General features: G+C 30.4%; 1 protein-coding gene across 1 annotated transcript in view; it reads right to left on the reverse strand.

The window, feature by feature from the left end:
* The window catches only part of LOC139493903 (uncharacterized), an 89,333-nt gene that overhangs the window by 40,280 nt on the left and 22,016 nt on the right, over positions 1-27,037 (reverse strand). Inside the window, exons 5-8 of the mRNA XM_071282065.1 lie at positions 26,915-27,013; positions 26,186-26,284; positions 25,311-25,412; positions 4,241-4,318 (exon numbers count right to left, since the gene is read on the reverse strand). Of these exons, the coding sequence (XP_071138166.1) occupies positions 4,241-4,318; positions 25,311-25,412; positions 26,186-26,284; positions 26,915-27,013 (378 nt within the window). The remainder of the gene's footprint in view (positions 1-4,240; positions 4,319-25,310; positions 25,413-26,185; positions 26,285-26,914; positions 27,014-27,037) is intronic.

Here is a 27,037-nt window from a genome sequence, read left to right on the forward strand (position 1 = left end):
CTTGATTGGTTGGCAGGGTCACGCCACACATTTTTGTTAACTAGATACCACAAAGATGATTGTGGCCAAGTTTGGTTAAATTTGGCCTAGTAGTCTCAGAGGAGAAAAGTTTTGTAAAAGAATACTAAAATTTATGAAAAATGATTAAAAATTGACTATAAAGGGCAATAACTCCTAAAGAGGTAAACTGACCATTTCGGTCATGTTGACTTATTTGTAAATCTTACACTGTTGAAAATTATTGCGGTTTACAGTTTATCTCTATCTATAATAATATTCAAGATAACAACCAAAAACAGTAAACTTTCCTTAAAATTAACAATTTAGGGGCAGCAACCCAACAATGGGTTGTCCGATTCATCTGAAAATTTCAGGGCAGATAGATCTTAACCTGATAAACAATTTTACCCACGTCAGATTTGCTCTTAATGCTTTGGTTTTTGAGTTATAAGCCAAAAACTGCATTTTGCCCCTATGTTCTATTTTTAGCAATGGCGGCCATCTTGGTTGGTTTGGCAGGTCACCGGACAAAATTTTTAAACTAGATACCCCAATGATGATTGTGGCCAAAGTTTTTGTAAAAGTTAACGACGCCGGATGACGCAGGACGCCAAGTGATGGGAAAAGCTCACTTGGCCCTGTGGGCCAGCTGAGCTAAAAATAAGAGACATCCAACAGATGAGAACACAGATTTTAAACATTTGTCTTTCACATATGCCAACATGTATATCAGGCAACAAGCTTGGAATTGTCAAAACTAGAGGCTCTAAAGAGCCTGTGTCGCTCACCTTGGTCTATGTGAATATTAAACAATTGACACAGATGGATTCATGACAAAATTTGTGTTTTGGTGATGCTGATGTGTTTGTAGATCTTACTTTACTAAACATTCTTGCTGCTTACAATTATCTCTATCTATAACAGTACTTTCTGTGGAAAATGTTATTGAAAATCTTCAAATTTTGAGAAAATTGTTAAAAATTGACTATAAAGGGCAATAACTCCTAAAGTGGTCAACTCACCATTTTGGTCATGTTGACTTATTTGTAGATCTTACTTTGCTGAACATTATTGCTGTTTACAGTTTATCTCTATCTATAATAATATTCAAGATAATAACCAAAAACAGCAAAATTTCCTTAAAATTACCATTTCAGGGGCAGCAACCCAACAACAAAATGTCCGATTCATCTGAAAATTTCAGGGCAGATAATTCTTGACCTGATGAACAATATAACCCCATGTCAGATTTGCTCTAAATGCTTTGGTTTTTGAGTTATAAGCCAAAAACTGCATTTTACCCCTATGTTCTATTTTTAGCCATGGCGGCCATCTTGGTTTGTTGGCCGAGTTACCGGACACATTTTTTAAACTAGATACCCCAATGATGATTATGGCTAAGTTTGGTTAAATTTGGCCCATTAGTTTCAGAGGAGAAGATTTTTCTAAAAGATTACCAAGATTTACGAAAAATGGTTAAAAATTGACTATAAAGGGCAATAACTCCTAAAGTGGTCAACTGACCATTTTGGTCATGTTGACTTATTTGTAGATCTTACTTTGCTTAACATTATTGCTGTTTACAGTTTATCTCTATCTATAATAATATTCAAGATAATAACCCAAAACAGCAAAATTTCCTTAAAATTACCATTTCAGGGGCAGCAACCCAACAACGGAATGTCCGATTCATCTAAAAATTTCAGGGCAGACAGATCTTTCCTGATGAACAATTTTACCCCCATGTCAGATTTGCTCTAAATGCTTTGGTTTTTGAGTTTTAAGCCAAAAACTGCATTTTACCCCTATGTTCTATTTTTAGCCATAGCGGCCATCTTGGTTGGTTGGCCGGGTCACCGCACACATTTTTTAAACTTAATACCCCAATGATGATTATGGCCAAGTTTGGTTAAATTTGGCCCAGTAGTTTTAGAGGAGAAGATTTTTCTAAAAGATTACCAAGATTTACGAAAAATGGTTAAAAATTGACTATAAAGGGCAATAACTCCTAAAGTGGTCAACTGACCATTTTGGTCATGTTGACTTATTTGTAGATCTTACTTTGCTTAACATTATTGCTGTTTACAGTTTATCTTTATCTATAATAATATTCAAGATAATAACCAAAAACAGCAAAATTTCCTTAAAATTACCATTTCAGGGGCAGCAACCCAACATCGAAATGTCCGATTCACCTGAAAATTTCAGGGCAGATAATTCTTGACCTGATGAACAATATTTCCCCTGTCAGATTTGCTCTAAATGCTTCGGCTTTTGAGTTATAAGCCAAAAACTGCATTTTACCCCTATGTTCTATTTTTAGCCGTGGCAGCCATTTTGGTTGGATGGCCGGATCACCGGACACATTTTTTTCAATTAAATACCCCAAAGATGATTGTGGCCAAGTTTGGTTTAATTTGGCCCAGTAGTTTCAGAGGAGAAGATTTTTGTAAAAGATTTCTAAGATTTACGAAAAATGGTTAAAAATTGACTATAAAGGTCAATAACTCCTATAGGGGTCAACTGACCACTTTGGTCATGTTGACTTATTTGTAAATCTAACTTTGCTGAACATTATTGCTGTTTACAGTTTATCTCTATCTATAATAATATTCAAGATAATAACCAAAAACAGCAAAAATTCCCTTAAATTACCAATTCAGGGGCAGCAACCCTACAACGGGTTGTCGGATTCATCTGAAAATTTGAGGGCAGAAAGATCTTGACCTGATAAACAATTTTACCCCATGTCAGATTTGCTCTAAATGCTTTGGTTTTTGAGTTATAAGCCAAAAACTGCATTTTACCCCTATGTTCTATTTTTAGCCATGGCGGCCACCTTGGTTGGTTGGGCTGGTCACGCCACACATTTTTTAAACTAGATACCCCAATGATGATTGTGGCCAAGTTTGGTTTAATTTGGCCCAATAGTTTCAGGGGAGAAGATTTTTGTAAAAGATTACTAAGATTTACGAAAAAATGGTTAAAATTTGACTATAAAGGGCAATAACTCCTAAAGGGGTCAACTGACCATTTCGTTCGTGTTGACATATTTGTAAATCTTACTTTGCTGAACATTATTGCTGTATACAGTTTATCTCTATCTATAATAATATTCAAGATAATAACCAAAAACAGCAAAATTTCCTTAAAAATACCAATTCAGGGGCAGCAACCCAACAACAGGTTGTCTGATTCATCTGAAAATTTCAGGACAGATAGATCTTGACCTGATTAACACTTTTAACCCTGTCAGATTTGCTCTAAATGCTTTGGTTTTTGAGTTATAAGCCAAAAACTGCATTTTACCCCTATGTTCTATTTTTAGCCATGGCAGCCATCTTGGTTGGTTGGCCGGGTCACACCACACATTTTTTAAACTAGATACCCCAAAGATGATTGTGGCCAAGCTTGGATTAATTTGGCCCAGTAGTTTCAGAGGAGAAGATTTTTGTAAAAGATTTCTAAGATTTACGAAAAACGGTTAAAAATTGACTATAAAGGTCAATAACTCCTAAAGGGGTCAACTGACCATTTTGGTCATGCTGGCTTATTTGTAAATCTAACTTTGCTGAACATTATTGCTGTTTACAGTTTATCTCTATCTATAATAATATTCAAGATAATAACCAAAAACTGCAAAAAATCCCTAAAATTACCAATTCAGGGGCAGCAACCCAACAACGGGTTGTCGGATTCATCTGAAAATTTGAGGGCAGAAAGATCTTGACCTGATAAACAGTTTTACCCCTGTCAGATTTGCTCTAAATGCTTTGGTTTTTGAGTTATAAGCCAAAAACTGCATTTTACCCCTATGATCTATTTTTAGCCATGGCGGCCATCTTGGTTGGTTGGCCGGGTCACGCCACACATTTTATAAACTAGATACCTCAATGATGATTGTGGCCAAGTTTGGTTTGATTTGGCCCAGTAGTTTCAGAGGAGAAGATTTTTGTAAAAGTTAACGACGACGGACGACGACGACGGACGACGGACGACGGACGCCAAGTGATGGGAAAAGCTCACTTGGCCCTTCGGGCCAGGTGAGCTAAAAAGAGGGACGAAAGATACCAAAGGGACAGTCAAACTCATAAATCTAACTTACATTGTTAACTGACAAAAATTACTACAATGACATTGAAAACTACAGGCAAATGTTTAATTGTAATTTCTTTTTACCAAGTCTGTTTTGTCTCTCATAATCTGTAAATATCTTTTAAAGTAAGACAAGACTATTTACCTTAAGGAAGTCTATCACTTCTTTCTTCTTCTCTTCAGAACCATACCCTGATATTGCCAGATCATAAGGAGTCTTACCCTGAAATACAATCAAATAATCTTTCATTAATTATACACATATATATCTTTTATTTCAAAAACTGTAAAGCATTAAATAATAGGTAACTGTTGAATAAATTTTACCTATACAACATGTACAATGTAAAACGATAAATAATAGGTAGTTGTTGCATTAATGTTACCTATATAGTTCAAAACGATAAAAAATAGGTAAATTATTGCACTAATGTTACCTTTATAACATGTATAATGCAATAAATAATAGGTAACTGTTGAATAAATTTTACCTATACAACATGTACAATGTAAAACGATAAATAATAGGTAGTTGTTGCATTAATGTTACCTATATATATAGTTCAAAAAGATAAAAAATAGGTAAATTATTGCACTAATGTTACCTTTATAACATGTATTTATAATGCAATAAATAATAGGTAACTGTTGAATAAATTTTACCTATACAACATGTACAATGTAAAACGATAAATAATAGGTAGTTGTTGCATTAATGTTACCTATATAGTTCAAAACGATAAAAAATAGGTAAATTATTGCACTAATGTTACCTTTATAACATGTATAATGCAATAAATAATAGGTAACTGTTGAATAAATTTTACCTATACAACATGTACAATGTAAAACGATAAATAATAGGTAGTTGTTGCATTAATGTTACCTATATAGTTCAAAACGATAAAAAATAGGTAAATTATTGCACTAATGTTACCTTTATAACATGTATAATGCAATAAATAATAGGTAACTGTTGAATAAATTTTACCTATACAACATGTACAATGTAAAACGATAAATAATAGGTAGTTGTTGCATTAATGTTACCTATATAACATGTATAATGCAATAAATAATAAAGTAATAGGATCAATTTTATCTATACAATGAACCTTAACCAACAACAAATATAAAGTATACAATGCAGAATGGTCTTATTTATACTTGACATAAATACCAGTGAACCTAAACCAACAACAAATATAAAGTATACAATGCAGAATAGTCTTATTTATACTTGACATAAAGACCAGTGAACCTAAACCAACAACAAATATAAAGTATACAATGCAGAATAGTTTTATTTATACTTGACATAAAGAACAGTGAACCTTAACCAACAACAAATATAAAGTATACAATGCAGAATGGTCTTATTTATACTTGACATAAAGACCAGTGAACCTAAACCAACAACAAATATAAAGTATACAATGCAGAATAGTCTTATTTATACTTGACATAAAGAACAGTGAACCTAAACCAACAACAAATATAAAGTATACAATGCAGAATAGTCTTATTTATACTTGACATAAAGACCAGTGAACCTTAACCAACAACAAATATAAAGTATACAATGCAGAATAGTCTTATTTATACTTGAAATAAAGAACAGTGAACCTTAACCAACAACAAATATAAAGTATACAATGCAGAATGGTCTTATTTATACTTGACATAAAGACCAGTGAACCTAAACCAACAACAAATATAAAGTATACAATGCAGAATAGTCTTATTTATACTTGACATACAGAACAGTGAACCTAAACCAACAACAAATATAAAGTATACAATGCAGAATAGTCTTATTTATACTTGACATAAAGACCAGTGAACCTTAACCAACAACAAATATAAAGTATACAATGCAGAATAGTCTTATTTATACTTGACATAAAGAACAGTGAACCTTAACCAACAACAAATATAAAGTATACAATGCAGAATGGTCTTATTTATACTTGACATAAAGACCAGTGAACCTAAACCAACAACAAATATAAAGTATACAATGCAGAATAGTCTTATTTATACTTGACATAAAGACCAGTCAACCTTAACCAACAACAAATATAAAGTATACAATGCAGAATAGTCTTATTTATACTTGACATAAAGAACAGTCAACCTTAACCAACAACACATATAAAGTATACAATGCAGAATAGTCTTATTTATACTTGACATAAAGACCAGTGAACCTTAACCAACAACACATATAAAGTATACAATGCAGAATAGTCTCATTTATACTTGACATAAAGACCAGTGAACCTTAACCAACAACAAATATAAAGTATACAATGCAGAATAGTCTTATTTATACTTGACATAAAGACCAGTGAACCTTAACCAACAACAAATATAAAGTATACAATGCAGAATAGTCTTATTTATACTTGACATAAAGACCAGTGAACCTAAACCAACAACAAATATAAAGTATACAATGCAGAATAGTCTTATTTATACTTGACATAAAGACCAGTGAACCTTAACCAACAACAAATATAAAGTATACAATGCAGAATAGTCTTATTTATACTTGACATAAAGACCAGTGAACCTTAACCAACAACAAATATAAAGTATACAATGCAGAATAATCTTATTTATACTTAACATAAAGACCAGTGAACCTTAACCAACAACAAATATAAAGTATACAATGCAGAATAGTCTTATTTATACTTGACATAAAGACCAGTGAACCTAAACCAACAACAAATATAAAGTATACAATGCAGAATAGTCTTATTTATACTTGACATAAAGAACAGTGAACCTTAACCAACAACAAATATAAAGTATACAATGCAGAATAGTCTTATTTATACTTGACATAAAGAATATTAAACCTTAACCAACAACAAATATAAAGTATACAATGCAGAATAGTCTTATTTATACTTGACATAAAGACCAGTGAACCTTAACCAACAACACATATAAAGTATACAATGCAGAATAGTCTTATTTATACTTGACATAAAGAACAGTAAACCTAAACCAACAACAAATATAAAGTATACAATGCAGAATGGTCTTATTTATACTTGACATAAAGACCAGTGAACCTAAACCAACAACAAATATAAAGTATACAATGCAGAATAGTCTTATTTATACTTGACATAAAGAACAGTCAACCTTAACCAACAACAAATATAAAGTATACAATGCAGAATAGTCTTATTTATACTTGACATAAAGAACAGTCAACCTTAACCAACAACAAATATAAAGTATACAATGCAGAATAGTCTTATTTATACTTGACATAAAGACCAGTGAACCTTAACCAACAACACATATAAAGTATACAATGCAGAATAGTCTTATTTATACTTGACATAAAGAACAGTAAACCTAAACCAACAACAAATATAAAGTATACAATGCAGAATAGTCTTCTTTATACTTGACATAAAGAACAGTAAACCTTAACCAACAACACATATAAAGTATACAATGCAGAATAGTCTTATTTATACTTGACATAAAGACCAGTGAACCTAAACCAACAACAAATATAAAGTATACAATGCAGAATAGTCTTATTTATACTTGACATAAAGACCAGTGAACCTAAACCAACAACACATATAAAGTATACAATGCAGAATGGTCTTATTTATACTTGACATAAAGAACAGTGAACCTTAACCAACAACAAATATAAAGTATACAATGCAGAATAGTCTTATTTATACTTGACATAAAGACCAGTGAACCTTAACCAACAACAAATATAAAGTATACAATGCAGAATAATCTTATTTATACTTGACATAAAGACCAGTGAACCTTAACCAACAACAAATATAAAGTATACAATGCAGAATAGTCTTATTTATACTTGACATAAAGACCAGTGAACCTAAACCAACAACAAATATAAAGTATACAATGCAGAATAGTCTTATTTATACTTGATATAAAGAACAGTGAACCTTAACCAACAACAAATATAAAGTATACAATGCAGAATAGTCTTATTTATACTTGACATAAAGAATATTAAACCTTAACCAACAACAAATATAAAGTATACAATGCAGAATAGTCTTATTTATACTTGACATAAAGACCAGTGAACCTAAACCAACAACAAATATAAAGTATACAATGCAGAATAGTCTTATTTATACTTGACATAAAGAATATTAAACCTTAACCAACAACAAATATAAAGTATACAATGCAGAATAGTCTTATTTATACTTGACATAAAGACCAGTGACCCTAAACCAACAACAAATATAAAGTATACAATGCGGAATAGTCTTATTTATACTTGACATAAAGACCAGTGAACCTAAACCAACAACAAATATAAAGTATACAATGCAGTATAGTCTTATTTATACTTGACATAAAGAACAGTAAACCTAAACCAACAACAAATATAAAGTATACAATGCAGAATAGTCTTATTTATACTTGACATAAAGACCAGTGAACCTTAACCAACAACAAATATAAAGTATAAAATGCAAAATAGTCTTATTTATACTTGACATAAAGACCAGTAAACCTTAACCAACAACAAATATAAAGTATACAATGCAGATTAGTCTTATTTATACTTGACATAAAGACCAGTGAACCTAAACCAACAACAAATATAAAGTATACAATGCAGAATAGTCTTATTTATACTTGACATAAAGACCAGTGAACCTAAACCAACAACAAATATAAAGTATACAATGCAGACTAGTCTTATTTATACTTGACATAAAGACCAGTAAACCTAAACCAACAACAAATATAAAGTATACAATGCAGAATGGTCTTATATATACTTGACATAAAGAACAGGGAACTAAAGTATACAATGCAGAATAGTCTTATTTATACTTGACATAAAGAACAGTAAACCTTAACCAAGAACAAATATAAAGTATACAATGCAGAATAGTCTTATTTATACTTGACATAAAGAACAGTAAACCTTAACCAAGAACAAATATAAAGTATACAATGCAGAATAGTCTTATTTATACTTGACATAAAGAACAGTGAACCTTAACCAACAACAAATATAAAGTATACAATGCAGAATAGTCTTATTTATACTTGACATAAAGACCAGTGAACCTAAACCAACAACAAATATAAAGTATACAATGCAGAATGGTCTTATTTATACTTGACATAAAGAACAGGGAACCTTAACCAACAACAAATATAAAGTATACAATGCAGAATAGTCTTATTTATACTTGACATAAAGAACAGTAAACCTTAACCAACAACAAATATAAAGTATACAATGCAGAATAGTCTTATTTATACTTGACATAAAGTATACAATGCAGAATAGTCTTATTTATACTTGATATAAAGGACAGTCAACCTAAACCAACAACAAATATAAAGTATACAATGCAGAATAGTCTTATTTATACTTGACATAAAGACCAGTGAACCTTAACCAACAACAAATATAAAGTATACAATGCAGAATAGTCTTATTTATACTTGACATAAAGACCAGTGAACCTTAACAAACAACAAATATAAAGTATACAATGCAGAATGGTCTTATTTATACTTGACATAAAGAACAGGGAACCTTAACCAACAACAAATATAAAGTATACAATGCAGAATAGTCTTATTTATACTTGACATAAAGACCAGTGAACCTTAACCAACAACAAATATAAAGTATACAATGCAGAATAGTCTTATTTATACTTGACATAAAGACCAGTGAACCTAAACCAACAACAAATATAAAGTATACAATGCAGAATAGTCTTATTTATACTTGACATAAAGAATATTAAACCTTAACCAAAAACAAATATAAAGTATACAATGCAGAATGGTCTTATTTATACTTGACATAAAGACCAGTAAACCTAAACCAACAACAAATATAAAGTATACAATGCAGAATAGTCTTATTTATACTTGACATAAAGACCAGTGAACCTAAACCAACAACACATATAAAGAATACAATGCAGAATAGTCTTATTTATACTTGACATAAAGAACAGTAAACCTTAACCAACAACAAATATAAAGTATACAATGCAGAATAGTCTTATTTATACTTGACATAAAGACCAGTGAACCTAAACCAACAACAAATATAAAGTATACAATGCAGAATAGTCTTATTTATACTTGACATAAAGACCAGTGAACCTAAACCAACAACAAATATAAAGTATACAATGCAGACTGGTCTTATTTATACTTGACATAAAGAACAGTGAACCTTAACAAACAACAAATATAAAGTATATAATGCAGAATAGTCTTATTTATACTTGACATAAAGACCAGTGAACCTAAACCAACAACAAATATAAAGTATACAATGCAGAATAGTCTTATTTATACTTGACATAAAGACCAGTGAATCTAAACCAACAACAAATATAAAGTATACAATGCAGACTGGTCTTATTTATACTTGACATAAAGAACAGTGAACCTTAACAAACAACAAATATAAAGTATATAATGCAGAATAGTCTTATTTATACTTGACATAAAGACCAGTGAATCTAAACCAACAACAAATATAAAGTATACAATGCAGACTGGTCTTATTTATACTTGACATAAAGAACAGTGAACCTTAACAAACAACAAATATAAAGTATATAATGCAGAATAGTCTTATTTATACTTGACATAAAGACCAGTGAACCTTAACCAACAACAAATATAAAGTATACAATGCAGAGTAGTCCTATTTATACTTGACATAAAGAACAGTGAACCTTAACCAAAAACAAATATAAAGTATACAATGCAGAATAGTCTTATTTATACTTGACATAAAGAACAGTGAACCTTAACAAACAACAAATATAAAGTATATAATGCAGAATAGTCTTATTTATACTTGACATAAAGAACAGGGAACCTAAACCAACAACAAATATAAAGTATACAATGCAGAATATTCTTATTTATACTTGACATAAAAGAACAGTGAACCTAAACCAACAACAAATATAAAGTATATAATGCAGAATAGTCTTATTTATACTTGACATAAAGAACAGTAAACCTTAACCAACAACAAATATAAAGTATACAATGCAGAATAGTCTTATTTATACTTGACATAAAGACCAGTGAACCTAAACCAATAACAAATATAAAGTATACAATGCAGAATAGTCTTATTTATACTTGACATAAAGAACAGTGAACCTAAACCAACAACAAATATAAAGTATACAATGCAGAATAGTTTTATTTATACTTGACATAAATACCAGTGAACCTAAACCAACAACAAATATAAAGTATACAATGCAGAATAGTCTTATTTATACTTGACATAAAGACCAGTGAACCTTAACCAACAACAAATATAAAGTATACAATGCAGAATAGTCTTATTTATACTTGACATAAAGACCAGTGAACCTAAACCAACAACAAATATAAAGTATACAATGCAGAATAGTCTTATTTATACTTGACATAAAGACCAGTGAACCTTAACCAACAACAAATATAAAGTATACAATGCAGAATGGTCTGATTTATACTTGACATAAAGAACAGTAAACCTAAACCAACAACAAATATAAAGTATACAATGCAGAATAGTCTTATTTATACTTGACATAAAGAGCAGTGAACCTAAACCAACAACAAATATAAAGTATACAATGCAGAATAGTCTTATTTATACTTGACATAAAGACCAGTGAACCTTAACCAACAACAAATATAAAGTATACAATGCAGAATAGTCTTATTTATACTTGACATAAAGAACAGTGAACCTAAACCAACAACAAATATAAAGTATACAATGCAGAATAGTCTTATTTATACTTGACATAAAGACCAGTGAACCTAAACCAACAACAAATATAAAGTATACAATGCAGAATAGTCTTATTTATACTTGACATAAAGACCAGTGAACCTTAACCAACAACAAATATAAAGTATACAATGCAGAATGGTCTGATTTATACTTGACATAAAGACCAGTGAACCTAAACCAACAACAAATATAAAGTATACAATGCAGAATAGTCTTATTTATACTTGACATAAAGACCAGTGAACCTTAACCAACAACAAATATATAAAGTATACAATGCAGAATGGTCTGATTTATACTTGACATAAAGACCAGTGAACCTAAACCAACAACAAATATAAAGTATACAATGCAGACTAGTCTTATTTATACTTGACATAAAGACCAGTGAACCTTAACCAACAACAAATATAAAGTATACAATGCAGAATAGTCTTATTTATACTTGACATAAAGAACAGTGAACCTTAACAAACAACAAATATAAAGTATACAATGCAGAATAGTCTTATTTATACATGACATAAAGACCAGTGAACCTTAACCAACAACAAATATAAAGTATACAATGCAGAATAGTCTTATTTATACTTGACATAAAGAACAGGGAACCTTAACCAACAACAAATATAAAGTATACAATGCAGAATAGTCCTATTTATACTTGACATAAAGACCAGTGAACCTAAACCAACAACAAATATAAAGTATACAATGCAGAATAGTCTTATTTATACTTGACATAAAGACCAGTGAACCTAAACCAACAACAAATATAAAGTATACAATGCAGAATAGTCTTATTTATACTTGACATAAAGAACAGGGAACCTTAACCAACAACAAATATAAAGTATACAATGCAGAATATTCTTATTTATACTTGACATAAAGAACAGTGAACCTAAACCAACAACAAATATAAAGTATGCAATGCAGAATAGTCTGATTTATACTTGACATAAAGACCAGTGAACCTAAACCAACAACAAATATAAAGTATACAATGCAGAATAGTCTTATTTATACTTGACATAAAGACCAGTGAACCTAAACCAACAACAAATATAAAGTATACAATGCAGAATGGTCTTATTTATACTTGACATAAAGACCAGTGAACCTTAACCAACAACAAATATAAAGCATACAATACAGAATAGTCTTATTTATACTTGACATAAAGAACAGGGAACCTTAACCAACAACAAATATAAAGTATACAATGCAGAATAGTCTTATTTATACTTGACATAAAGACCAGTGAACCTAAACCAACAACAAATATAAAGTATACAATGCAGAATAGTCTTATTTATACTTGACATAAAGTACAGAGAACCTAAACCAACAACAAATATAAAGTATACAATGCAGAATAGTCTGATTTATACTTGACATAAAGAGCAGTGAACCTAAACCAACAACAAATATAAAGTATACAATGCAGAATGGTCTTATTTATACTTGACATAAAGACCAGTGAACCTTAACCAACAACAAATATAAAGTATACAATACAGAATAGTCTTATTTATACTTGACATAAAGAACAGGGAACCTTAACCAACAACAAATATAAAGTATACAATGCAGAATGGTCTAATTTATACTTGACATAAAGAACAGGGAACCTTAACCAACAACAAATATAAAGTATACAATGCAGAATAGTCTTATTTATACTTGACGTAAAGAACAGTAAACCTAAACCAACAACAAATATAAAGTATACAATGCAGAATGGTCTGATTTATACTTGACATAAAGAACAGTGAACCTTAACCAAAAACAAATATAAAGTATACAATGCAGAATAGTCTTATTTATACTTGACATAAAGACCAGTGAACCTTAACCAACAACAAATATAAAGTATACAATGCAGAATAGTCTTATTTATACTTGACGTAAAGAACAGTAAACCTAAACCAACAACAAATATAAAGTATACAATGCAGAATGGTCTTATTTATACTTGACATAAAGTATACAATGCAGAATGGTCTTATTTATACTTGACATAAAGAACAGTGAACCTTAACCAACAACATATATAAAGTATACAATGCAGAATAGTCTTATTTATACTTGACGTAAAGAACAGTAAACCTAAACCAACAACAAATATAAAGTATACAATGCAGAAAGTCTTATTTATACTTGACATAAAGAACAGTGAACCTTAACCAACAACAAATATAAAGTATACAATGCAGAATGGTCTTATTTATACTTGACATAAAGTATACAATGCAGAATAGTCTTATTTATACTTGACATAAAGACCAGTGAACCTTAACCAACAACAAATATAAAGTATACAATGCAGAATAGTCTTATTTATACTTGACGTAAAGAACAGTAAACCTAAACCAACAACAAATATAAAGTATACAATGCAGAATGGTCTTATTTATACTTGACATAAAGTATACAATGCAGAATAGTCTTATTTATACTTGACATAAAGACCAGTGAACCTTAACCAACAACAAATATAAACAATACAATGCAGAATAGTCTTATTTATACTTGACGTAAAGAACAGTAAACCTAAACCAACAACAAATATAAAGTATACAATGCAGAATAGTCTTATTTATACTTGACATAAATAACAGGGAACCTTAACCAACAACAAATATAAAGTATACAATGCAGAATAGTCTTATTTATACTTGACATAAAGACCAGTGAACCTAAACCAACAACAAATATAAAGTATACAATGCAGAATAGTCCTATTTATACTTGACATAAAGAACAGTAAACCTTAACCAACAACAAATATAAGGTATACAATGCAGAATAGTCTTATTTATACTTGACATAAAGACCAGTGAACCTTAACCAACAACAAATATAAAGTATACAATGCAGAATAGTCTTATTTATACTTGACATAAAGACCAGTGAACCTTAACCAACAACAAATATAAAGTATACAATGCAGAATGGTCTTATTTATACTTGACATAAAGACCAGCGAACCTTAACCAACAACAAATATAAAGTATACAATGCAGAATAGTCTTATTTATACTTGACATAAAGACCAGTGAATCTTAACTAACAACAAATATAAAGTATACAATGCAGAATAGTCTTATTTATACTTGACATAAAGACCAGTAAACCCAAACCAACAACAAATATAAAGTATACAATGCAGAATAGTCTTATTTATACTTGACATAAAGACCAGTGAACCTAAACCAACAACAAATATAAAGTATACAATGCAGAATGGTCTTATTTATACTTGACATAAAGAACAGTAAACCTAAACCAACAACAAATATAAAGTATACAATGCAGAATAGTCTTATTTATACTTGACATAAAGACCAGTAAACCTTAACCAACAACAAATATAAAGTATACAATGCAGAATAGTCTTATTTATACTTGACATAAAGACCAGTGAACCTTAACCAACAACAAATATAAAGTATACAATGCAGAATAGTCTTATTTATACTTGACATAAAGAACAGTGAACCTTAACCAACAACAAATATAAAGTATACAATGCAGAATAGTCTTATTTATACTTGACATAAAGAACAGTGAACCTTAACCAACAACGAATATAAAGTATACAATGCAGAATAGTCTTATTTATACTTGACATAAAGAACAGTGAACCTAAACCAACAACAATTATGTATACAATGCAGAATAGTCTTATTTATACTTGACATAAAGACCAGTGAACCTTAACCAACAACAAATATAAAGTATACAATGCAGAATAGTCTTATTTATACTTGACATAAAGACCAGTGAACCTAAACCAACAACAAATATAAAGTATACAATGCAGAATAGTCTTATTTATACTTGACATAAAGACCAGTAAACCTTAACCAACAACAAATATAAAGTATACAATGCAGAATGGTCTTATTTATACTTGACATAAAGACCAGTAAACCTTAACCAACAACAAATATAAAGTATACAATGCAGAATAGTCTGATTTATACTTGACATAAAGTACAGTCAACCTTAACCAACAACAAATATAAAGTATACAATGCAGAATAGTCTTATTTATACTTGACATAAAGAACAGTGAACCTTAACCAACAACAAATATAAAGTATACAATGCAGAATAGTCTTATTTATACTTGACATAAAGAACAGTGAACCTAAACCAACAACAAATATAAAGTATACAATGCAGAATGGTCTTATTTATACTTGACATAAAGAACAGTGAACCTTAACCAACAACAAATATAAAGTATACAATGCAGATTAGTCTTATTTATACTTGACATAAAGACCAGTGAACCTTAACCAACAACAAATATAAAGTAGACAATGCAGAATGGTCTTATTTATACTTGACATAAAGACCAGTAATCAATAATCTAAGTACACGTTCAGATTCAGCATATCAAAGAACCCCAAGGATTCAATTTTTGTTAAAATCAAACTAAGTTTAATTTTGGACCCTTTGGACTTTAATGTAGACCAATTTGAAAACGGGACCAAAAATTAAGAATCTACATACACAGTTAGATTCAGCATATCAAAGAACCCCAATTATTTAATTTTTGATGAAATCAAACAAAGTTTAATTTTGGACCCTTTGGGCCCCTTATTCCTAAACTGTTAGGACCAAAACTCCAAAAATCAATACCAACCTTCCTTTTGTGGTCATACACCTTGTGTTGAAATTTTATAGATATCTATTCACTTATACTAAAGTTATTGTGCGAAAACCAAGAATAATGCTTATTTGGGCCCTTTTTTGGCCCCTAATTCCTAAACTGTTGGAACCAAAACTCCCAATAATATAATAATATTCAATATAATAACCAAAAACAGCAAAATTTCCTTAAAATTACAACTTCAGGGGCAGTAACCCAACAACGGAATGTCCGATTCATCTGAAAATTGCAGGGCAGATAGATCTTGACCTGATAAACAATTTTACCCCTTGTCAGATTTGCTCTAAATGCTTTGGTTTTTGAGTTATAAGCCAAAAACTGCATTTTACCCTTATGTTCTATTTTTAGCCATGGCGGCCATCTTGGTTGGTTGGCCGGGTCACCAGACACATTTTTAAACTAAATACCCCAATGATGATCATGGCTAAGTTTGGTGAAATTTGGCCCAGTAGTTTCAGAGAAGAAGATTTTTCTAAAAGATTACTAAGATTTACGAAAAATGGTTAAACATTGACTATAAAGGGCAATAACTCCTAAAGTGGTCAACTGACCATTTTGGTCATGTTGACTTATTTGTAGATCTTACTTTGCTGAACATTATTGCTGTTACAGTTTATCTTTATCTATAATAATATTCAAGATAATAACCAAAAACAGCAAAATTTCCTTAAAATTATCAATTCAGGGGCAGCAACCCAACAACGGGTTGTTCGATTCATCTGAAAATTTCAGGGCAGACAGATCTTGACCTGATGAACAATTTTACCACTGTCAGATTTGTTCTAAATGCTTTGGTTTTTGAGTTATAAGCCAAAAACTGCATTTTACCCCTATGTTTTATTTTTAGCCATGGCGGCCATCTTGGTTGGTTGGACGGGTCACGCCACACATTTTTTAAACTAGATACCCCAATGATGATTGTGGCCAAGTTTGGATTAATTTGTCCCAGTAGTTTCAGAGAAGATTTTTGTAAAAGATAACTAAGATTTACGAAAAATGGTTAAAAATGGACTAAAAAGGGCAATAACTCCTAAAGGGGTCAACTGACCATTTCAGTCACGTTGACTTATTTGTAAATCTTACTTTGGTGAACATTATTGCTGCTTACAGTTTATCTCTATCTATAATAATATTCAAGATAATAACCAAAAACAGCAAAATTTCCTTAAAATTATCAATTCAGGGGCAGCAACCCAACAACGGGTTATCGGATTCATCTGAAAATATCAGGGCAGATAGATCTTCACCTGTTTAACAATTCTACCCCATGTCAGATTTGCTCTAAATGCTTTGGTTTTTGAGTTATAAGCCAAAAACTGCATTTTTCCCCTATCTTCTATTTTTCTATTTTTAGCCAGGGCGGCCATCTTGGATGGTTGGCCGGGTCACCGGACACATTTTTTAAACTAGATACCCCAATGATGATTGTGGTCAAGTTTGGTTTAATTTGGCCCAGTAGTTTCAGAGGAGAAGATTTTTGTAAAAGTTAACGACGACGAAGGACGACGGACGACAAGTGATGAGAAAAGCTCACTTGGCCTTTTAGGCCAGGTGAGCTAAAAATATAGGTCACCAATGAGTTAAAAAAGATATTTCAATTTTAATGCCAAAAATGGCATTTTTGCACAAAAGGGAGATAATTTGGAACTTTTCAAATGATATCTACATTTTAAAAGTCACCTGAGGCCCACACCAATTGATTTTTTGGAATGATTCTTGTACCATAATGATAAAGTAATAACTACTTAAAGGGAAATCACACTATTGTTTATACGCATCACTCTCGGCGCCGCTATAGTGTCGTGGTCGTATTATGACGTCGCCGTTTTCGATTCCGTCGCAGTGGTTGCTAATTTCAAAAGAGATATTAAAACTTTTTGTCGATCAGTTCAATATAATCAACACGTAAATTGTCAAATTTTTTTTTTGTAGAAAAAAACATTAATTTGTTTTACTATAAAGTTTAAATTTTCATATAAGATAACTATTAATCTCGCAGATTTCTTAGTGGTATGAAAAAATATTGTAAATCAAAAGAGATATTAACACTTTTTGTCGATCAGTTCAATATACGTAAAGCGTACATAGAGTGAAATCCGTCCGGTCATTTTTTTTGTTGCTCAAAAATACTTTTTAAACTATTTTTGTTAGATTTTCATAAAAAAATAGTCTTGTATCTCTAAGGTATTCAAATATTAAAATAATCTATCAAATAACAAGAAAGTTCCGGTGAATATCCTGTCACAATCCCGGCAATCGTCCTGTCATTAATGTAACCCAGCTGTTGGCAGCGTATCGTCGCGATGCGGTATGCGGAATTCAGCGTATATTTTCCGGAAAAAAATAACAATATATTATTACCAAGAGAAACAGCATGTAAGCGTACAGCTTCCAGAACTTGTAGTTGTTAACAAGAACAAGGAGTTTCTGTCGACTGTAAGTTTTCTCATATCACATGAAACGTCATTACTATATAGTCTTCTATACTACATGTATAAACAATTCATCAAAACTTAATTTCACATTTTTATTTATCCGGCTTAGTCTGTCGGGTTATACAAAGCAGGGTCAAAATTCATAAGTCAATATGTTCTAGTTCTGAATATGTATTTAACTTGCCACTGGCCGTTAATGTGTGAAGTGTTTGAAATATTATTTATTTCACATGTGACGACAGAAATTATCCGAGTGTCATCCATCTTTCCTAAAATATTCCTTTGGTATCTTACGTCTCTCTTTCCCTCTATTTTTTTTATCTTTTGGGGAGGTGGAGCACAAATACATGAACATGAGTGATTTGTAAAGTAATCATATATTTGTTGAAATATCAAACGTTATTTAAGAAAAACGCCATTTAAAAATCACTGTAAGAAACATACAAAATTTTACATCGGTTGCTTGCTGTCGAAATCAATGAAAATTTAGCACCGTATTATAAAATGAATCATACTCAATCTTTCTTTAATGCTTTGTAAAGGCTTACATAATTTAAGCACCAAATATATATGTTGTTGTATTTCTTCAAACTGTAGCTACATGCAGCAAACTGTACGACCAGCAGATTAAAACATACGACCGCTAGACGTCATAGCAATATGAGAATATCATACACTATGCCTATTGATGATCACAACAACAAAAGTTCCACACTGTATATTTGGCTTTACAAGTCACCGACAAGAGAAATATTTAACACACAAATACATGACTTGTATGTATGTAGAGTAACATATCTTTCAGAGTGCTAAACTGTAACCATCACACCAGGGTCCGTCTTGTAAAAGAGTATTCAACTCATATAGAAACATGTTTTTGTGCTGAATTTCGTGTAATATTTGCCACTGAAATATTTGCAAAAATTAAGAAAAAGACGGGGAAAAAAACAAAACAAATACTAGTAGTTCAGATGTAGGTGCGTGTTCAGATCTCTCAATGTGATCACTTGCCTTTCAAAAAACAGTGACATATAGAGATTGTCGGAATCCGATCATGACTGAAAAGGACAACAATTTTTGTCGAGCTTCGACTTTAGTCGAAAAAGGGAGACATAGCGATCCTACATTCTGTCGGCGTCCACAAATATTCACTCTGTGGTTAAAGTTTTTGAAATCTGAATAACTTTTTTAAACTATTTTGGAACCCTTACGATTTTTAAACTGGAATATGAAAGGCAGCTGATTTTCTCTTGATACCTTGGTTCTTTTAAAAATAATGGCCAACATGATATATCAGAGTGCTGAAAATGGCACACACAATTAATCAGTTATTTTCAAATTACCTATTATTAATCCGTATTGGGAAACAAAAGTATATATACCATATTGAAACATAAATGTGATAAAAGAATATGCATTCAAAGAAAAAGAGGTGCACCAACAGAAACTAGAAATTGCAATCTTTCTCTTAAATATCGGATCTCAAAATTTTAACTTTTACCAAAATTTCTCATACTATCTCACAGTAATACTATAACTTGGAAGTTCTAAGCGCATATCCAGACTGAATCAACGCCACTTTGCTTATTTGAATATTATACTAAAGAAATCGGATACGGGTTACGGAAATTACATTAAAATGATAGGGAATTTTGAAAAAAATGTCTGTTTTAATTTTAATTTAAGTGATAGACAGGTTGCCGGGGCAGAAAATGAATATACACAACAATATACACCATTTAAACGAAACATAATGACTGTTGTTGCAAAAATACAGGTTCCTGAGCTATTTTAAAAATCGAAGCGAGAGGCTTTTAACATTGCAGTGTAAAATACAGGCTAAAATGGCTGAAACGTCAAATTTGCAAACTTCGTGTTGAAAATTGGCTTACAAGGTCATTACAAAAACAGGTTGCCGGGGTGAAATATGAAACTTGAATTTCCAAAGAATAAACAAGTCCAAACCTTGTATGTGTAGTCATTCAACTCTAGGTTCCCACGTACAATTAAAATGTCACTATTTCAAGAAGAATAAACTCACGAAGCACGAAAAATTCACTAAATTCGCGTTCATTGTTTTGATTTTGACCGCCTGACAACTCTACGGAAATATCAAAGTGATTGTAAATAAGAACTCTGTGACGGGCAACTTATAATATCCGTGTTTTAAAGATTTTAATGATATCAAGCCTATCAAGCCAGTCCAGTTCAAAGTACTATCAAGTGGTACAATTCTCATTTACATATTATGAATATTAATTAGCAAAACCACTACTAATTTCTGGCTATGCGGAACTCGAGCTTTATCTAGAACTCTTACTCGAGTTAATATACGAACTCAAAATGATACTCGAACTTCAACTCAAAATCTAACTGGAACTCGAACTCATTAAAATGTCTATAAATGTTATCACACTTCACTTGTCATCTGATAAAAAACTAGAGTTAGATCAAATATATCAACTTTTCCACAGAAACACGGAAAGATGTAACAGAATAAGAAAAAAAAACTAGTTCCGTTTATTACAGGGATGATTCCAGGTGTTTTCAAATAGGTCCCTTGAACATCGAATTGGGAACTTTTTTCTCAATTGGGATTTTTTTTATGCATAAAATCTAAGACGAAATCATATCATTTTCCTGTAAAAACGGAAATGTATATTAAGTTTAACCTCTACACTGATTTAAGAAGTTGTAACATTTTGAATAATTATGGATGGGCTACTGATTATGATATATATGATTCTGATCACATAGATATGATCACCAGATTACTTGAAAGTTATTGGATTGAGACTAGCATGACTAGGGAAGTTGTATTACATGAATATCAGTGCACATGATCCACTAGTCCAAATAATTATGACATCTTGAAAGGCTATTATATTTTTTTTACTTTGACGCCTTACTTCAAAGTAACCTGGGCATATAACATATACATAAACATATATACCAGCTTACATAAATCTATGGCAAGCCGTTTGACTATTTAATCAAATGTCAAGTTTATTAGAGATCTCATAAAGTATATGAGATATCTTATAAATATCTTTTATAATTTAGATAAGTTAGATTTAGAGATCTTATATAGTTTATGGGATATCTTATAAAGAAATTTATATAAGATATCTTATAAAGAAATTTATATAAGATATCTTATAAAGAAATTTATATAAGATATCTTATAAATTATATATTTTATAGATATCTCATATACTTTTAAAGATATCTCCTAAAGTTATTAATATATCTTATGAACATCTTTCATATAAGACATCTTATAAACAATACATTTAGTTTATAAAATATCTTATATAGTTAATAAGATATCTCATATAGTTTATAAGATATCTCATATAATTTATGAAATTATTTTAAAAATTGTAAATTTCATAAAGTTTATAAGATATCTCTTACACATTTTATGAAATTATTTTAAAAATTGTAAAGTTCATAAACTTTATAAGATATCTTATATAATCTGTAAGATATTTCATAATATATCATAAACTATACAAGATATCTTATAAAGTGTATAAGATATCTTGAAATTTAATTAAATAGCAAAATGGCTTGCCATATAAACCAATGAAAAAAAAATCATCCATTTGGTATTTTTCAACAGGTCATCTTTATAAGTTTACCTTGATTAAAATGGATTTCAAATTGAACTGGTCCATTCTCGTATTCAGAAAGACAATTACAAAAGTTTATATATATACTTAATATATAAGATATTTAAAGCAATTGACCAGTGAACTTTAAAATTATTTGGAAAAATTGTAAATTTCATAAATAAATAAAAGAATATTTGAATTAACTTAAAACTATTTATGCATGCGCCGGAAAGTAATTCTCAAAAAGTTGATGGTATTCTAAAGAAGAAGAAAGGATCATTTTCATAACTTTTGAAACAGTTCTATATTAAATGGTGACATATCGTATTTCATGAATGGTCTAATCATCAACATTACTATTCAAAAACGCTCAAACTTTTGTCTTTTGATGAAATAGAGCCAAATATAAAATAATTTACCGGTATTTTCATCAAATTATATAACCATGCAGCCCTTCTGGGCGATCTGCTTTTACGAGATCAGCGCCCATAAAAATGGATTAATCAATATTATATCAAAATTTGAACTTGCTCTTAGCCGAGGTCTGCTTTCACACCAATTTTGACAAACATGTTTATGATCAACCTGCTAGGCGATCTACTTTTACGAGATCAAATAATCCAATAACATTTTAATCAATTGAATCTGGCTGCTAAAATTGTTTACCAAATGTTGACATAATCATAGATATCTTTGACAGAATCAAATCGTCCACTAAAGTCAAAATATAGGACACTGTAAACATCTATACTTTGCCTATATTTTTCAACCTATAACGAATAAAATCCTAAACTTTCCTGGAAAACCGAATTTTATTTTATTTTCATGAATTGGGAATTTATATTCACAAATATTTTTTGGGGCCGCTGGCCAATTTTCGGGCCGCCAAGCGGCCCTAAACTATATAGTGGAATCATCCCTGTATTATAAGTTAAAAGATTTTTTTATTACATATCAACTGGGAACATTATATGTTCCTGATATCAATATAACAATGTGTCTTTTATTGTCAATATGTAATAGCACTGAATTATCAGATGCATTGTACTAGTTTCTCATAACGTACCAAGGTTGCGCGAATAATCGAACGGAAATATCATATATATATATAAGTAATACATAAAGCTTTCATACCCAGGCGATGAACACTGAACATATTATGTACAATGAACACGAAACGATGTATGAAAAATGGGTGCGGGATGATAGAACTCAGACAAAAAATTGGTTTCCACAGTTCGAATAACTGACTTATGAAGCGTTGTGTAATTACGGAAATGTTAACCATTTTTTAATTCCTTACGAAAATAGTTTTTATTTACGTTTTGAGTTTATGGCATTTTAAACACGGCATTTCAGGTTTAACTACACGGTGCGAATGGACAAGCTCGTGAAATTATCCTGTCTGCAGTCTAAATGGAACGTGTTACTTTTTAGCACGGATACCTTCGGTCTTCTGAGATAGAAGATTCTTTACCTGGAAGCCGAAACTTATTTGCATAATACGGCATCATCGGAGACAAACATTCGTTTTTCCCATACAACAAATGCAATTAAGAAATACTAAAGATGACTTCAACTTTGACAATTACTTTACAATAAAATGTTACTGTATCTATATTTAACGATTCAAAAGATTTTTAAAAATATTAATGAATAATCAAAATACCAATCATGATATAGTTATTATATTTTAATTCAGCCCAAGCGTTGCAAGAAATGCTGTTATCAAAATGCCAGCAACGTCGTTCTATAACGTTAACAGAAAAGTTTATAGTTCCCGCCAAAATTCGATGATAAGATTATTTCCTTTTTTAACGGATTTAAAACATCGGTGACCCCCCTTTTTTATTTATGCTTTTAAAATCTTCCCTGAAGCTGCAACTTATGCATAAGTTTGAAGGGAAAAACATTAGTAGATTTTTTTTATTTCAAGAAAAATCTATTATAAATAGCAATTAAAAATGGCGGGAAATGTTCAAAGGCCTCCAAAAATAAGGAAACAGAGACAATTAAATGTGTTTAAGGTACAAATAACATTTGGCTGTATTTGATATTTCAGTTTAAAATCGTTTTTCAATAATTTTGCCATTTTAAAGCAATTTAGAGCGCTATTTCTATATTTTGGTATAACGCGATTCTTTTAAGTTTTAATGACGTCATATCTCGAAAACAACATCGGTGACCCCAAAATTTTTTCCGCCTAAAATATCGTAATAAGTATGATCTGTCTACATGCAAAATTTCAATGAATTATTATTAGTAGTATAAATAGTGATTTCCCTTTAAGGTAATAAATGAAATTTGTAATGAAAAATTATTGTTTAATTTTTTTCTGAAAATCTTGTACCCGCAAGCCTCCTTAAGAAAACTGTGCTCATTCATTAAGTGTATTAGTAAAAAGGTTTGTCCCTCCATGTAAAAGTTAAGCACAAACTAATTTCTTCATATTTAGTTTAACCTGTTTATTATACAGGTATTTCATCATAAACTTAAAAGTTGTACTTTATTATATTTTATCTGCAGCTGTTTATCCTCAACTATTGTATTTGTATTTATATTGTAATTGTACTTTCTCTGTTGACTTGTATTTAGTTTTTAGAGAATAAAATATCTATCTATCTAATAAGAATAAAACTGAATGTTACCCATATTGTTTTCACCCAAGGACTGCATCCTTTATCTGTTAACCATTTTGTTACATCAATCCCTCCATACTGAGCAGCAAGATGTAAAGCTGTTCCTCCATCCTATAACAATATAAAAATATAAACATGTTAATGGTGTGTGATAACAAAATCATGAGAGGAGTCAAAGGATTTACCAAATGTAAGAAATATAACATCGGGTAAGAAAATATCCAATTATATTTGTGTATAAACTATTAAATGGTAGATTAAGATATATAAATTCAATGTATATTTTCTGATTCAGTGAAACAAAAAAGGTAAACAAAGATTAGTAAAGTCTTAATTATATGTGTAACAAGTCAAATAATAGCAACCCTCACTTTATTTAAGTCTTACAAGTATTTGTTGTCCATTTAACATGTATGATAAACAACATGATTTTATGCTGATTCAGTAGAATGACCAAAGTTGAAAAAAAACTTTTTTCTAGAAACATTAAAACAAGTTATATTTTCTGATTCAGTACGAAGAGACAAGAAAAATAAGACCCCACTTTATATAATTTTGTCAAGTATTTGTTATTTTTAAAACATGTTTTACATTAAATCTGTAGAATTAACATTATCTGACTAAAGATGTTAACACAACTCGTTCTCATCAACTTCTCATTAAAATCAGATGTTTACAAAATAATTTTTTGTCAAGAAACAAAATAAAACCTTAACTATCTGATTCAGTTCTGTGTTACGAATAAAATGAGACCCCACTTTATATAATTCTAACAAATATTTGATGTCCATTAAACGTGTCTGATTAACAACATGATTTTTTGTAGATTCTGTATAAACTGATGTTTGGTCAGAGTAAGGTAATTATATTATATCTATCATTACCTGGTCTGTGGCTTCTAACTGACTTCCGTGAGTGACTAGGAAAGTCACCACCTCCAGGTGTCCAAACCAAGCCGCCAACATTAATGGTGTCCTTCCTCCCTGTAATATCAACATATAACAGACATCAAAACGTGTGTTATAAACTGGACAATGTTGTGTAATAAATATAAACAAAATATATATCACATGAATCAGTGGTCAAAACTGATTAAAATGACCAGTCACACTTGTATTTATATTCTACATAAACAACAAATAAACAACATGTTTTATTGTGAGATGTCAGAACTTCCATCAGAACTGTCAGGTTAAAAAAAAAACTTTTTTTTAGAAACCTTAAAACGAGTTATATTTTCTGATTCAGTACGAAGAGACAAGAAAAATAAGACCCCACTTTATATAATTCTGTCAAGTATTTGTTATTTTTAAAAGATGTTTTACATTAGATCTGTAGAATTAACATTATCTGACTAAAGATGTTAACACAACTTTTTCTCATCAACTTCTCATTAAAATCAGATGTTTACAAAATAATTTTTCGTCAGGAAACAAAAAAAAACCTTAACTATCTGATTCAGTTCTGTGTTACGAATAAAATGAGACCCCACTTGATTTAATTCTAACAAATATTTGTTGTCCATTAAACCTGTCTGATTAACAACATGATTTTGTGTAGATTGTGTATAAAGTGGTGTTTGGTCATAGTAAGGTCATTATTTCTATCATTACCCAGTCTGTAACTTCTAACTGACTTCCTTGAGTAACTAGGAAAGTCACCACCTCCAGGTGTCCTCTCACAGCCGCCCACATTAATGGTGTCCTTCCAATCTGTAATATCAACATATAACAGAC

Source organism: Mytilus edulis, chromosome 11 (assembly GCF_963676685.1).
Source record: "Mytilus edulis chromosome 11, xbMytEdul2.2, whole genome shotgun sequence".
Lineage (NCBI taxonomy): Eukaryota > Metazoa > Mollusca > Bivalvia > Mytilida > Mytilidae > Mytilus > Mytilus edulis.